The following is a 16,535-nucleotide window of genomic DNA, read 5'->3' on the forward strand; positions in this document are numbered from 1 at the left end:
TCATGTTGTTGAATTAGTATCTTGATATGCCACACCTGTGAGGTGGGGTGGATTATCTTGGCAAAGAAGAAATGCTCACTAACACAGATTTGTGAAGAATTTGTGAGCGGAATACGTATTTTGTGTGTATAGTAAAAGTTTTACATCTTTGAGTTCAACTTGTGAAAAAAGGCAGCAAAAACAAGAGTGTTGCGTTCATGTTTTTTTAATATTTTTGTTCAGTGTACATAATAATCATTGAACAATAAAGCAGTACATTTGTTTATATAAACAAGTATCAAATATAGTTGCATATTACTTACACATACAAAGTCTCAGAGACAGAAGCGTATTAGAAAGTATCCAGTAACAAACATGTCCACATCATTCAACTTGCTTAACACAATTCATTATTGTGACTACAAGTTGTTGCCAAAAAACAAAGACTACTAAATACTTCTTCTTCATTACCTATTTGGGCATTTCTAGTATATGAGAGAAGGCATGTCATCACATGCCATGACATGAATACTGCTAAAAGCAGCTTTTTAATTTAGCTTTCTATCGATCTCAGAGTGTGCTGGTGTACTTAATGCTGTGACCGGGTGACTCTATATAATCTTTATGAAGTTTATACTGGACTGTGTTTGAAAAGAAAATAATGGTGATGTTCATCTTCAAGATAAAAATTGAACAATGTACATTTTTAAAATTCTGAAAGATGCTAAACGTAAACAAATGTATGTCGATATATGCTAAAGTAGCTGATCCACGTTAGCTTTGTGTTATAGGTGACGAACAAATGTATGTAATACTGTCTGTGATAACTCGGGTTGTCAATAACAATTGTGATTGATTACAAGAAATGTTGCTTTAATCATGTACACACACGGATTAATCACACAATTTAGTTTGACTGCACATTATAATCTACTCCAACAAAACAATTGTGTCCAAATAGTGGGGTCCTTTTTTAAATTATTGAAATGTTTGCGTTAACTAAAATTATGCACGCATTAGTTATAAAAAAACAAAACAGTAATACTTTTGATTAATCAAGATCATTCCAAATTCAAAAGTGCTGATTTTAAAAATTAATCATTTGACACCACTACTAAAAACAAATCTCATTTATAATACATTTATTTTAGTTTAATAATCAGTCGAGGGCCAATAAAAACAATCTACGGGCCAACTTTGCTCTAACCCACCAGGAAGTGTCTAAATACATCTTAAGTCTCTTTCTGTCTTGCCTCTTGTGAGGGCGGTCGCATTTTTTCCGCTCCCTTCTTCTCCCTGCTTGCTCTCTTTGTTTTGTCTTGTCTACACCTTTTTGAAGCCTCTTTCTTTGCGCTGTCCTCCAAATCTAAACATCAGACATGGAAATGATCAGCTGGACTCTCGACTCAATTGACAAAATCTTTTTGACGAGGAAAAGAGGTTCTGGGGAGCCTGGCTGCCCTGATAGAACCATTGCTGCGGGGTACGTGAGAGATTCCTGGAATAAATGTAGAATCATGTGCCTCTCAGTCTTTTCCATTGAGGACGTGGAAGACATCTACCTATTTGGAACCGTGATCGCGGGGCACCTACTGATTGGGCTGGGCATTTCTCTGGTGTATCGTCAAATTCGTAAGACGATGGCAGCCACTCAAGGAGCCCAAAAGCTGTTCGTCGCAATGGAAGGTTTGGGCCGGGCTGTGGGATCACAGACTGGGGCGATTTCTGAACGGAATCGCAAGATGGATCACATCATGGAAAAGCTGGTTGAAAGGGAACAATTGGATATGAGAGCCAGCAATAGAACAGACAAGACATTGTAATGTCTGCTCACGGAAAAACAAAAATCCTAATCTACGATTTGACTCCCTCGGATGGCCTTGACGCTGCAACAACAGGAGCAGGCTGTTCTGAAAACATCCCCCAAGGACTCCTCAATGATGAACGCTTTTGACCTCTCTCCCTCCTCAACGATACCTGGAGTCAAACTTTTGCTTGCATGCAGAACGGCCCCAGGTCTATGGACACTACATCAACACACCCAAGACAATGGGCATATACACACACACACCCACTCCCCCACCCCACGCCTTCACCACCGCTTGATTCCTCTTCGGAGTGATGGACGGCTGGCAGCGCTTCACAGCAGCAATCGACCTCCAGGGTCCCAACTCCCCCTTTTTCCCATCTTTTACGGGGCGCCTCGTGGCGACCCATCAGCGTTCCTGTTCTGTAACCCTGTACACTGTTTGTTTGTCTAATCTTGAACGGATTTGTGCTGAAAACATAGTTTTGTTGTGCTTGTGCAATGACAATAAAGTCCTATCCTTAAGTGCGAAGGAGCATGGCTTACTGACTGGTTTGCTGTTGCCAAAATAATGTTTGCAGAGACATTTTGACACCTCAATCCATAATCCATCATTGTGATTTTTTTTTTACCCAGCCATTGTGATTAGAGCATATATCAAAAAAGAAACAACAAAACGTTACTTGGCTGCTACTTCTTCTTCTGCTGGGTTTCTGGCAGCCTTCATGCGATTAAACACCTGGCTTCCTGTGGTGTAACTTCACAATCAGTACTGTATTTTAAGGGGATGGTGTATTAGTAGAGATACCATTACAAGGGCGTGAAAATCAAAGCAATTGACAAATAAGTTTCCGTCAGATAAAAGCTCTAAATGTCGGTTTTGATTATTTTTTTATCAATCGCCCCGCCTTAACATTTGATGTGTCATTTGTTTTAAAGTACAACTTACTAATGCTTGAGGGAGACATTTGCTATCATGGTCAAATTAAATTTGATTTCTAAGTAAATCTATTGCGTTAATCTTCTCAAATAAATGTCTTCAAAATTATTATGTTCAGACGAATGATTCTTGTGTTTGTCAGAGCTGTCGAAACAGTCAGCAGGTAAGAAACCAATTTTTTGAAGATGCGGTTTTGTTCTTTCTGTGACGCACATTTTAAAAGTAAACGATCCATTCCTTCCATCTGTACTATCACCCATGTTGGATACGTTCACAGTACAGTTGTTGTTTCCTGCCAAACATCCTACCAGTTTAACTGCAAGTCAGTCAAAGAGCCTGTCACTCGTGTTTGACCACAACAACTAGTAGGATCAGCGCTTCACAGCAGCAGTCGACCTCCAGGGACCCAACTCCCCCCTTTTCCCATCTTTTACGGGGCACCTCGTGGCGACCCATCAGCATTCCTGTTCTGTAACCCTGTACACTGACTGAAATATTGGCTGTCCCTTAAGTCCTTAGAAGACGTCATCGCCTTATTTACATAATCTACCGCAGTGAACGTTGTAGGAGAGAGGAATAATGTCACGGTAGAGATAAAAAAGTGACTTTAAGAATGATTAAAACTTCAAATAAACTCTCCTGTTGATTATTTGTCTTTTCTTTATATGTAAATAAGCATTGTTAAATGTTAGAATATCACATTTGATCAAAAGACTGGAGAGTTATAACATTGATGAGCGAACATAATCTATTGATTGGCTCATTAACATGAACCATGTTCATCTAATGAGGCTTTCCTATCTGTTCTGACTGCAGCTGGGACTGCTGCGCGAGGCCACTGTCAACCTGTGAGGGGATCATGAAATAACCTTTCATTCTTCATCTTCACTACTGCTTGAATTAACTCTGATCTTGTTTTATCTAGAGAGAACTTGACCATAAAAAGATTCAATAAAACAGCAATAAAAAATGTGGATATAGTTCAAATGTAAAACTCGAGTTATGATGTATAATATCGGGGGGAAGGGAAGAGTTTAAGTAATCACATATTTAGGAGTTATAGGTGATGAAATAATCTGGGAACTACATATAATTCATATAAGGAACAAAATATCAAAAATGATTGCAATATTAAATAAAAACAAAACAACATACTTATAAACATGAACTACATTTATTGTAACTGTGTTTTGTTAAAGCATACATTGTTTATTGCATAAAGGTCTGGGGACATACATATAAAACAATCACAAAACAATATTCATATTACAAGAGAGTAATAAAGATAATGAATAGAATGGATAAACGAAACCCAATAATTCATACAATCACACATTTTAAAAGTAAATTATCTTGTATAAAATACAACTGCTCAAATGATGTATAAAGTAAATAATAATATGCTTCCAGAAGTGGTCCAGAAGTTGTGTCAGTAAAAATGAACTAAGAGGGATTTATGTGTACTCAAAAGCAAAGGTATGAACAAATGTAAAACAAATATGTACATTATATAAATGGAGTTCATGCATGAAATATTCAACGAAAAAATTAAATAAAATAACACTTCATTACAATAGCCTATATAAAACACTATTGTGATTAAATATAGAAGTGAATTATAAGTATCTATATACACGTGTTTGTGTGTACAATGTTTTGTACTGTTAACTTACACCTTTTCTGTTGAATTGTTCTGTTCAATTTAAAATCAAAGTACACAATATTACATAATTCATATACTTTACTAAAAGGACGTATCTAACATATATAATCTATAAATGTTAGAAACATATTGACAAGATTGTGTTACACACACAACAATGATGTCACACATGTTATATGTGCTGAGGTTGTTAGAAAGTCAAAGTCAAAGCTTTGTTTTGTTTAAAGTTTTATTTTAAATCCTGCATCTTCATTTGCTGCTGCTGTTCTCACCAGCACACTTGTGTTTCTTACACTGATACTTAGTAGCGAATCTTTCACCACACACACTGTAATTCTACACTGTCTATTCTGTGTACTACAAACTTTATTTGTTCACCAAAGCTTTTTGTTGAGGTTTATACAGGGATATGTTTTTTCACCAATGTGTTCTCATGTGTTCTTTCAAATATTGACTTTGAACAAAACCTTTCCGACAGATTAAACAGGTAAACGGTTTTTCTCCAGTGTGCATTCTCATGTGCATTTTCAATCCGCCACTTCGTGCAAAACCTTTACCACATAACGAGCAAAAAAAACACTTGTCTTTAGTGTGCCTTCTCATGTGTATTTTTAATCCGCCGGCATGTGTAAAACTTTCGCCACATACTGAGCAGGAAAAAGATTCATCTCCGGCGTGTATTCTCATGTGTGATTTCAACTGGTGTCTTTCACTGAAATCTTCACTGCAGATTGCACAAGAAAAAGGTTTTTCTCCAGTGTGTGTTCTCATGTGTACTTTTAGCACACTTTTGTCTACAAAACCTTTATTACATACTGAGCAGGGAAAAGGTTTTTCTCCAGTGTGTGTTGTCATGTGTGTTTTTAAACGATGCCTTTCAGCAAAGCCTTTACTGCAGATTGAACAAGAAAAAGGTTTTTCTCCAGTGTGTGTTCTCATGTGTCCATCCAGCGCACTTTTATGTACAAAACCTTTACCACATACTGAGCAGGAAAGGGGTTTTTCTCCAGTGTGTGTTGTCATGTGTACTTTCAAACGGTAGCTGCGAGGAAAATCTTTACCGCAGATTGAACAAGAAAAAGGTTTTTCTCCGGTATGTATTTTCATATGTTCTTTCAGCACACTTTTATGTGAAAAACCTTTACTACATACTGAGCAGGAAAAAGGTTTTTCTCCAGTGTGTGTTGTCATGTGTGCTTTCAAATAGTAGCTTCTTATAAAATATTTTCCACAAATTGAACAAGAAAAAGGTTTTTCTCCAGTGTGTATTCTCATATGTTCTTTCAGCACACTTTTATGTGCCAAACCTTTACCACACACTGAGCAGGAAAAAGGTTTCTCTCCAGTGTGTATTCTCATGTGTCTTACCAAACGACAATGGTGTTTAAAAGTTTTGTCACAGTGAGAACAGGTAAAGTGTGTGTTGTCAGTGTGACATGTCTTATCATCTTCAGAGTCTTCATCATTAGTGTCAGGAGAGTGAGACGTTATGTCGTCACTATCTGATAGTGGAGCTAAGAGCTTGTCTGCTTGTGATCCTCCACAGTGGTCTCCATCAGCTTCTGTTGTCATGTGTTGAATTGAGCTGCTGCTTGGAGGCTCCGCCTCTCTCTTCTCCTCACTTTCACCTTTGATCTCATCATCTTCACTCTTCACAATCACACCAATCACTGGGAACTCCTCCAACCATTCAAGATGTTCTCCCTCCTGACTGATGCTGTGTTCCTCCTCTTCCTCTTTAATGTGGGCAGCACTATGACTCCTCTTTCTCTGCAAAATAAGGGAGGGCTCCGACTCCTTTTCTTCCTTAATATAAGAGGTATGTGGCTCCTCCTCCTTTTTAGTATGGGGTTGGTTTGGCTCCTCCTCTTCCCCTTTAATGTGAGGGTACTGTAGCTCCTTCTCTTCCTCTTTAATATAGGGGGTCTGGGGCTCATCCTGCTCCATCCTTGAGGTCCACTCTTGCTGCTTGGGAAAATATTCTTCACAGATGTCTACGAGACACAAGAAAACAAACACATGGTTTAGAAAAGTCCAGCTTTGCTCAGTCACATGAGACATTGTCCTTCATGTGTTCCGATAATGTCATGAGGGTCTCAAGTTAAAATGCATAAAAAAGAAAAAGAAAAAGTGTCATTGTCTTACTTTACGTTCTATAATGTTTCTCTCTTCTTTTCATGTTATTTTTTTTAAATCTTATTGTTGTATACTTTTTATCTACACTGCAACCACATCCTTTCCCCATTGGGGGTACATAAAGTCCATCCTATCCTAAAACACTTCTACACGGCTGTCTCCTACACACACATGTATGTAACATGTGATTATACACAAACACAAATGTGTTTAGTATAATGTGCAACATTATCTCATGTTTTAAAGCCAATTTAATAACACGACACAAAGTTATTTACTTACCAGTGGTGCTTTCAATTCGTCCAGCAGCAGACATGTGCGTCTTCTAACACACACGGGGAATTAAGACATTGTTCTCCGTGTAAGTTTGCTGTGATTTTCAATATTAAGTAGACATGATTGTATATGTAATAAATAACTATATTAATTTTAAATATAAAGTAAACATGATTGTACATGTAATAAATAACTCAATTCATTTTAAATATTAAGTAAACACGATTGTACATGTAATTTATCACTACATTGATTTGATATAGAATGTACACATCATAGGCGGAGCTATAAGAGGGCCGCAGGGGGCTGGTGTAGAGCCTGTAGGGGCCCCAGGACTGTGACTACTACAGGCCAGAGCCGTATTTCTCCCTCAACGGGCCGGGACTATCCCACGTTCCTAGGGATTCTCCCTCGGCCGTAAACCGAGCTCAGAATGGTGGTGTTCAAATTACCAGAGTTTAATGAGGGATTTAGCCCACTGATTGATTTCAAATATATTTCACATTTGTAACAATTTTGATGCTTCAACCTTGGCGATATCTTGTGGACGTCGTGAGCAATTCTGGTCTATGGCCATGAGCTGATCTATGCACGTAACACAGCACAGCATTTATTTATACATCAACAGTATCAACATGTCAGCTTTTTCTCATTACACGATGCCTTTATCTCTATGTTTATATTTTAATAAAGATAAGTCTTTTTTTAAGTTATGTACATTTACATGTACTAAATGTATGTACATGTACATGCTGTATCGGGACAGATCCATTAGGAGTTTGAGACGAAATATATCGTAAAGGAATTAACAATACACCATAAAACATTTACAAAGTGCTATGTCACATGAATGATTTTTACAGTAAATTGTGAAATGAAAAACCCCACAAAATGTAAACACATAGTGTTTACTTTTAGTTATTAATATAAACACATTGCAGTTTGCTAATGAAAATAAAGTCTAATAAGCTTTGTTCTTCTCTAACAACACCAAGTGGTTCAGTGCAACAGTTTGGCCAACAAAAATAAACAGGAGTGATACCTCTCACATCTGATACACAATCGTCAAAGCCCGCATTCAATTTGCAGAGATGACAGAACATTTTAGCTCGTATTGATGTTATCAGAACACTGACAAAGTTGGCAGTTAAATAAAGGATGAGTGAGCATTTCAGTAAACAAACTAAAGACCTTATAAACAAGTTGTGGCAACATTCCCTACACATCGCCTGCTGCATATGTCATCACATCATTAACTCTCAGCCACAGCAGGACGCGGTGTTGGGAAAATGAAAACATATTCTCCACGGTATACTTTTAGCGTGGGACAAATGAGTCTGTCTCCAATATTGTCCACAGCTGTTGTCATCTAATAGCAGCAGTGCGCTCTTAAACGCACACCGAGACTCCACAAAAATGAAGCATGGGAAATTAAGTTAAATTAAGCCCTTGGTTCCGTTTACTCCGAGAGGAAATCTGTGTAGTTTCTTTCCGCCATGTTTCAATCAATGTTTATTTATATAGCCCTAAATCACAAGTGTCTCAAAGGGCTGCACAAGCCACAACGACATTCGCGGTACAAAGCCCACATAAGGGCAAGGAAAAACTCACCCCAGTGGGATGTCGATGTTTCAAGCCAAACGTACATGCACTGGCGCTGCTGTGACTCCGTTTCCAGGAAGTAAAGGGTGTTGCCAAAAATGCAATAACAAAAGGACAGTTTTTCTGGAATTAAAAATGACTAACCAGCTCAAATTGTACTGTAGTTTATCATTTTACTGTTTACTGTTAGAGCTCTACATTGTATTAAAGGCTTCATGCTTTATAGTTGCTAATTTTGATACGTGCTTTAAGAAAAATCGTGTCTATAATTAGTAAATACTGAAAACCATAGGGCTAAAACTACACATATAGAATATGTAGCAGGTGAAACACACATTGTTAAAGATAAAAGAAATGAAATTATTATTATTATTATTAATTATTATTATTTTAGGCAATACGAACAACATAGATGACTAATTCATTCATAAATATTTATTTATGCTGTAATTGTGCAGCTCATTCAGCGGTTTCAAAAATGTAAATTATTAAAATGTTGTCCATTCAAAAGAAAGAAAAGGCAAAGTGCAAAAAAACAAAACTATTAACCTTGTTTATGTATTAAAAAAAGCAGCGAGGAATAGCAGCATTGAAAAACACAAAATCTACCTTCCTCAAAAAGAAAAGCATTTAGTGATGACCTCTTGGCAATTTTAGCACTCTAATAGACTCCATGTGTAGAATTATATATTTGATTAATTCTTAAAATGTTGGCTATTTAATAGATTGTATGTTTAAATTTATGATACCTCTGCATTGGTGCCTGTCTCTGTGTTCGTGTGTGTGTGTGTGTGTGTGTGTGTGTGTGTGTGTGTGTGTGTGTGTGTGTGTGTGTGTGTGTGTGTGTGTGTGTGTGTGTGTGTGTGTGTGTGCGCGCGCACAAGCACGCGTTTGTTGAAGTGCCTTTTTTACGGCATTACAAATTGACTCAATGTGTACAATTCTATATTTGATTCATTCTTCAAATATTGGCTTAATAGATTGTAGGTTAATCTTATGATTCCTCCGCATTGGTGCCGGTCTGTCTCTCTACACAAAGTAGACAAAGTTTAGCTGGCTAAAATGATAGTTAAAAGTTATTTTCCACTCAACTTCGTCTCACTCTTGTTAGCTAGCTAGCAAGGAATAAGCTACTCTTACAGAGGTTGAGACGGAATCCTCCCTCCAAATGTCATGTCTCTGCTATAAATGCTGGCGTATCACAGATGTACCGCCATAAAAACATGGTATTCATGTTTTTAAGAAGAATAAGATGAAATATCCTTACACTTTACATGTTATCACTGGCAATGCTTTAGCAAGTGACCCACTTTCGCCCGGAAAAACGCAAGTGATGACATCACGACTATTGTCAACAAATTGAATTGTCGGCGACAAATTTTATTGTCGACTAATGGTTGATGATGATTAATGGTATTATTAGTGACTAATGACACATTTGTTTTTAAATATACATAAGACAATTGTTTAGCCTTTTTAATGAAAATATATGCATCATTGCAAATCAAAATGATCATATCATGTATATGACATCATTTTGACCACGCCCCCACCGCCACGTATATAATGGCAATCGAAAGGAAACCCTGTATTTTTCACATTCGCAAGCTTTTCGTAAGCATTTTAGGCTAACGTCAGCTCATGTGGTTAGCTGGCTAACACTACAAACTAAGGTGTAATATATTTTACAAGTTACGCAAAAATTGGGGCATTTTCTCTGGTCCTACCCGAGTGAGTCAACATCTGAAATCCCTCACTCTGTAGGGCTAGATTCATACCCACTGGCCCTACATGCAAAGAGTCACTGGGACACCACTACCTTCACGGGAACGCACAAAATGTAGGGATAGAGCTTAAAGGGGAACATTATCACCAGACCTATGTAAGCGTCAATATATACCTTGATGTTGCAGAGAAAAGACCATATATTTTTTTAACCGATTTCCGAACTCTAAATGGGTGAATTTTGGTGAATTAAACGCCTTTCTATTATTCGCTCTCGGAGCGATGACGTCACAACGTGACGTCACATCGGGAAGCAATCCACCATTTTCTCACTTTCGTCGGTGTGTTGTCGGAGGGTGTAACAACACGAACAGGGACGGATTCAAGTTGCACCAGTGGCCCAAAGATGCGAAAGTGGCAAGAAATTGGACGAAATGTGTTCAAAATACGAGGCTGTGGGGAAAGCCGACGAAATGGTCAGTCGTTTGTTCCGCACACTTTACCGACGAAAGCTATGCTACGACAGAGATGGCAAGAATGTGTGGATATCCTGCGACACTCAAAGCAGATGCTGACATCAACTCCAAAACTGGACGGATCAGCTTTCAGGAAAAGAGAGCGGATGAGGGTATGTCTACAGAATGTATTAATTGATGAAAACTTTATTCATTACTCGCGGTTTTACGTAAATTATTATACATAAACTGTGTTTACCAGTAATTTAGCTTAAAAACATTTATTTTTTTCAATCATTCGAGTACATTCGGGTAGTCTTGTGTAATGCAGTATTTTGTGTCTATTTAGGTATGGTTAACCTGAGTGCTGAAATCGTGGAAAAATATATGTTCTTAGCGCGCCTGAAATGGGCTGTCTGCACTCTCAAAGTGCATGTTGTTGCCAAATGTATTTAATATGCTGTAAACCTAGTTCATAGTTGTTAGTTTCCTTTAATGCCAAACAAACACATAACAATCGTTGGTTAGAAGGCGATCGCCGAATTTGTCCTCGCTTTCTCCCGTGTCGCTGGCTGTCGTGTCGTTTTCGTCGGTTTCGCTTGCATACGGTTCAAACCGATATGGCTCAATAGCTTCAGTTTCTTCTTCAATTTCGTTTTCGCTACCTGCCTCCACACTACAACCATCCGTTTCAATACATGCATAATCTGTTGAATCGCTTAAGCCGCTGAAATCCGAGTCTGAATCCGAGCTAATGTCGCTATATCTTGCTGTTCTATCCGCCCTGTTTGTTTGTATTGGCCTCACTGTGTGACGTCACAGGAAAATGGACGGGTGTATATAACGATGGTTAAAATCAGGCACTTTGAAGCTTTTTTAGGGATATTGCGTGATGGGTAAAATTTTGAAAAAAAACTTCGAAAAATAAAATAAGCCACTGGGAACTGATTTTTAATGGTTTTAACCCTTCTGAAATTGTGATAATGTTCCCCTTTAAAAGTAGGGCGAGGGGAGTGTATTGGGACTGGCCCTCAGACTCAAACTAGTATAAACATTGGAGTTTCTTTTGAGAAATGGGGAGATGTTGAATAAGGAAAAAAATTCGAAACATACATTAAGTTGGTTAACATGATTTTTGTATGTGGATTTCATGTGGGTTAGCTCACAACGACATCCCCTGATCTCAAACCACATCAGGGCAAGGAAAAACTAAATAAAACTCCAGTTAGGGAAAAAGAAGAAACCTTGAGAAAAGACCTAGATGTGGGGATGACCCTTCTAGATGTCAAATTGGTTTATATTCTATTCATATTTTTAGCACTACTCGGTACTTGGGGAGTCAGACCTCATTTCTACACAAAGGGTGAAATTTTGTTTTGTCTGTAGCCTCTCAATTGTGACATCCTGTGTTGACCTCCACTCACCTGTATAGTGCGGGGTTGTCTGCATCCCTGTACAAAGAAAAAAAGAAACATTAGTTACAGTGACACTAAGGAAACTGTGTTGCCTACTTCTACTACTAGAAGTTACAGTACTTTACAAACCTGTACTTCTGACATGCGGTTGGAGAGTCTTTATGGAAAACTGTGTCCCAACTGAGCATGTCTTTGGTGATTGTGTCTGGCAGCCTCTGTCTGCTGGCTTTTTGTATCTCTCTGTGGAAACACATTTAACAAAGCAGTTTTTGAGCATTACCGGTACTTGGGTTCAATATCACTTGCACACGAACATTACTGCAACTGTTAGCTAACTAAATCAACTTTTTGTAGCTATTCACTCAGCAAAAATGATGTGGAAGTTAAAAAAACAACATTATTATTAAAATGATCAAACCCAGAGATTGTACACTCTTTAGTAAAACCAAAAAAAGCCTGATATAATAATGATGCTAAATGTCCATCCATCTAATTTCTTGCTCTTTATGGAGCCTATCCCAGCTTTGTATATATATATATAATATACACCCCCTCTACCTCCAAACCCCCCCCCCCACACACACACACACACCTTGTAGCGTCCCGGAAGAGTTAGTGCTGCAAAGGGTTCTGGGTATTTGTTCTGTTGTGTTTATGTTGTGTTACTGTGCGGATGTTCTCCCAAAATGTGTTTGTCATTCATGTTTGGTGTGGATTCACAGTGTGGTGCATATTTCTAACAATGTTAAAGTTTTTTTTATACTGGCACCCTCAGTGTAACCTGTATCGCTGAAGATCAAGTATGCGTTGCATTCACTTCTGTGTGCGTGCCAAAGCCGCACATATTATGTAACTGGGCCAGCACTTGTTGGACTGGACGAAAAGGGGAAGCTACAAATCTCGGGAGGGGCATTGAAATTTGGGAGTCTCCCGGGAGGTTTGGCAAGTATGAGAATTGGCGTGTACCGTGGCACCGCCGCTGTACATGATCGGCGGGCCAGCTCGTGTTAATTTGATATCGCCTCACGGGCCTAGTGAAATTACACGGCGGGCCAGCGTTTGACACCCATGTTCTACATTAAAAGACTAAGCTTAAAGCTGCACTACAAATTGAGCTAACATTGTTAATGTTACGGGTCCCAAGTGACCAGGACTAGGGCTGTCCCGATCCAGGTTTTTGCACTTCCGATCCGATACCGATGTTGTTTTTGCACTTCCGATCCGATACCGATACTGACCGATACTGGCCTATCCGAGCATGTATTAAAGTTTAAAGTTATTTAGCCTACTTAGTTGTCAGAATCATGCTGAAAATGGTTTTAGTACTCTTGATAACAACTAGCCAGCTGAATTAGGGTAGTTTGAATAATACACAATGGTTGGTAACAAGAAACTGACCTGTTTATTCAAGGATAAACACAAAATAGACAAAATGATACATGACAAACAGAAATGGCATCATTGAACTAGGGCTGGGCGATATGGCCTTTATTTAATATTGCGATATTTTAAGGCCATATCGCGATACACGATATATATCTCAATATTTTGCCTTAGCCTTGAATGAACACTTGATGCATATAATCACAGCAGTATGATGATTCTATGTGTCTACATTAAAACATTCTTCTTCATACTGCATTAATATATGCCACTTTTAAACTTTCATGCAGAGAAGGAAATCACAACGAAAAAAATCACTATTTTTTTCATACGGTGTTGATGTGGAAATGTTGGCCTCGGCATTTTGATGGTGTGGACGTGTGGCACCGAATGGAGATAAGCGTCTCGACAGACGTTGCAATATTTGAACAATGATGACGAAAACTGTTTTCTCTGTCATGTCCATGTGTCGAAAATTGTTATGCGCTTATTTTTTTATTTGATTTTGTGCGTGGTATAGATTTGCCGTGCGCAGAGGACGCTTGAGCAGTGCGCAATTGCACAGGCGCGCACCTTAGAGGGAACGCTGGCTGCGCTAGCATCACAGCTAATGTTAGCCATGCTGCTACGTCTCTGCTGGGAGAGGACGTATACGTATGTGACGTATGACGTGACAGTATCAGAATCAGAATCAGAATCAGCTTTATTGTCATTACGCAAGGTAACGAGATTGAGGCCATTCCATACAGTGCGATGTGTGCATGCTAGAAAAACAATGTGCAAATATATAAAAATATAAAAAATGTAGAAGTGCAATGAATATGGTGTGAAATGAATATATACATGAAAAAAGAAAAAAAAAAAAAAAAAAAAAAGAAAAAAACGTGTGTAAGAAGGTGCACTTGCTGTCTGTGAGAAGGAGACACAGGAAAGAGTGAGAAGAGCCTGTCGCGTACTGCCAGCAGCTAAAAGCAACTGCGTGAGAATCCACAGACCTGTGGATGTGTTGAAGGTGTGCTGAAAAATGCGGAAAGGAAATTAGGGAGCAGCACAAAAGTGGAATGTATTATTTAAATCGGTGCGTTGGAAAACACGGACTGGAGTTTTTTTTTAACTGGATCTGGATCGACATTTTCCCATGCCTTGCCGATACGCATTTTTTGGCAAATATCGGCGGACATCCCTAACCAGGACGGGGTTAACAAATAGAAATCTTAGTTGGTGGAAGGGTGTTCTTCCTTCCCTGAAAAGCAGGTAAATACTAACACAGGAATGAAGCGCCGAAGCGTTTCTTTCTTCTTCCGACATCCGTCTCTTTATTCCACAGGTACAAAAATAATGACACATTTTTCCTGGTTTACATGTCTGTTTAAATATCAAATGGTTGGCTGCCAAATAAAAGAGGAATAGCACACAACACTTTTTCCAAACTGACATTATTTCAAGTGGAAGTGCCTGTTTCCAGATTATTTGCTGGAATTTTTTTAAAGCAATTTCAAATAGTGCAATTAAATACAGTTTTGTTCCTGTGTAATATCGGTGAAATGCCACCATAAACATATTAGGCTTTTAACAAAATACACTTTCAAAGACGGGTTCTCTCAGTTAAGACATTAAACACAGTATCTAGGAAATTTACATCAAACATAAATGAACTATGTGGATGATTTGTCTGCATCACACATCATATTAGCATTGTTCTTTTACTTTAAACTATACATGTTTAAAGTGACTTTGTCGAATAATAAATAGCGTAAATAACCGCTTCATACGTATATGTCATATATTACGGGCCAAAGTGAACTTAATCATTCTCTCTATGCTGGGTGGGTTTCCACAATAATGTATTTTGCAAACGGCCGCAGCCATTTTAAACACCGCCGTTTGCTGCCACATCTCCACAAAGTAATTCACTCGACATTTTACATTCGTCATAGAACGTCCATATTCATGAAAATAAAAATGTTTGAATTTCACCGTATACTAACCTGAAAAGAAGGTAGATGTTAACACAGGAATGAAGCACTGAAGCTATTTTTTTGTCTTCCGACATCAGTCCAGCGAGGAGGCGGAAGTGTCCTCAAACATAGAAGTCCGGCGCGCGCCGCAGGCGCCAACACTTGGATTCCGCCCTCCCGTTTCTCCAGTATTAATGTTTTGTTTCACACCAAATAATGCAATAAATAATTACCCCCGGTCCTTACAACGATATTAAACCGTAAAAATATTTGTAAAATAAAATACTCCACCATATGAATAAATAATAAATTATCAAAACGCAAATGGTGGCCTAGTTTTGAGTGTACCACACTAACGTGTCATTCTCACGTTTCTAACCTACTGTTACTATTTACCTTTTCAATGTCTCCTCCATTGCCATAAATAGTAGACACTGACCCCGCCAATGAAAAATGGAAAATCCATCTTTATACTGCCTCAGGTTTGAGAATCAGGAATCTTCCAAGTGGTTTGTGTCACGATATGAGGCTCAACTGACTGTAATGCATAATGTGACCAGCAGATGGTGATGGGTAATAAGACGAACAAAAGACAGACGGACAGAGATGCGGGAAAGCGGTACCGATATATGAGTCAGACGAAATGGAGTCGGTAGAGAGCACTTGCAGTGTTTTGCAATGTTCTCTGTATCTGTGATAGAGAAGATTACTCTGGATGCAGAATTCTGATCTGATGGCTTCTTACAGGGGCGCCGAAAAGGGGGGGTAAAGGAGACGGATTCTAGGGGCCCATGATGGAGGGGGGCCCAGAGAGTCCCCTAATGATGATGAAATTATAATACAGAAAAAATAATGACACTGTGTTGGGGGCCCTGTAAAGATTCTTTTCATGGGGCCCAAAATCCCTAGCGTCGCCCCTGGCTTCTAAGTACAAGGACCCCGGTGAGAGAGTAGGGCAGAGAGGCTTTCAGGCACTCTTTAATTCTTGAAGTTGGACAAATCTGTGTGTGTTTTGTTTGATTGATTGATTGAGACTTTTATTAGTAGGTTGCACAGTGAAGTACATATTCCGCACAATTGACCACTAAATGGTAACACCCGAATAAGTTTTTAACTTGTTTAAGTCTGGGTCCACTTAAATTGATTCATGATACAGATATATATACTATCATATATACTATCATCATAATACAGTC

The 16,535-nt window shown here is 38.6% G+C and overlaps 1 protein-coding gene across 1 annotated transcript; it reads right to left on the bottom strand.

The window, feature by feature from the left end:
* Window positions 1-3,924: 3,924 nt before the first annotated feature.
* Window positions 3,925-15,467, bottom strand: LOC133570516 (uncharacterized). The gene is made up of 4 exons (XM_061923200.2): window positions 15,370-15,467; window positions 12,128-12,238; window positions 12,008-12,034; window positions 3,925-6,383 (listed from the first exon to the last, which is right to left on the bottom strand). The coding sequence occupies exons 3-4, from the start codon at window positions 12,030-12,032 to the stop codon at window positions 4,807-4,809; spliced, it is 1,602 nt and encodes a 533-aa protein (XP_061779184.2). The 5' UTR covers window positions 12,033-12,034; window positions 12,128-12,238; window positions 15,370-15,467; the 3' UTR covers window positions 3,925-4,806.
* Window positions 15,468-16,535: the final 1,068 nt, after the last annotated feature.

This window comes from Nerophis lumbriciformis, linkage group LG01, assembly GCF_033978685.3.
Source record: "Nerophis lumbriciformis linkage group LG01, RoL_Nlum_v2.1, whole genome shotgun sequence".
Taxonomy (NCBI): domain Eukaryota; kingdom Metazoa; phylum Chordata; class Actinopteri; order Syngnathiformes; family Syngnathidae; genus Nerophis; species Nerophis lumbriciformis.

Excerpts from the sequence above, each read along its gene's own strand:
- LOC133570516 (XM_061923200.2), bottom strand. The coding sequence starts at position 12,032 with ATGCAGACAACCCCGCACTATACAG. Across the intron at positions 6,384-12,007 it reads GACAACCCCGCACTATACAG|ACATCTGTGAAGAATATTTT; the intron begins GTGAGTGGAGGT and ends TGTGTCTCGTAG.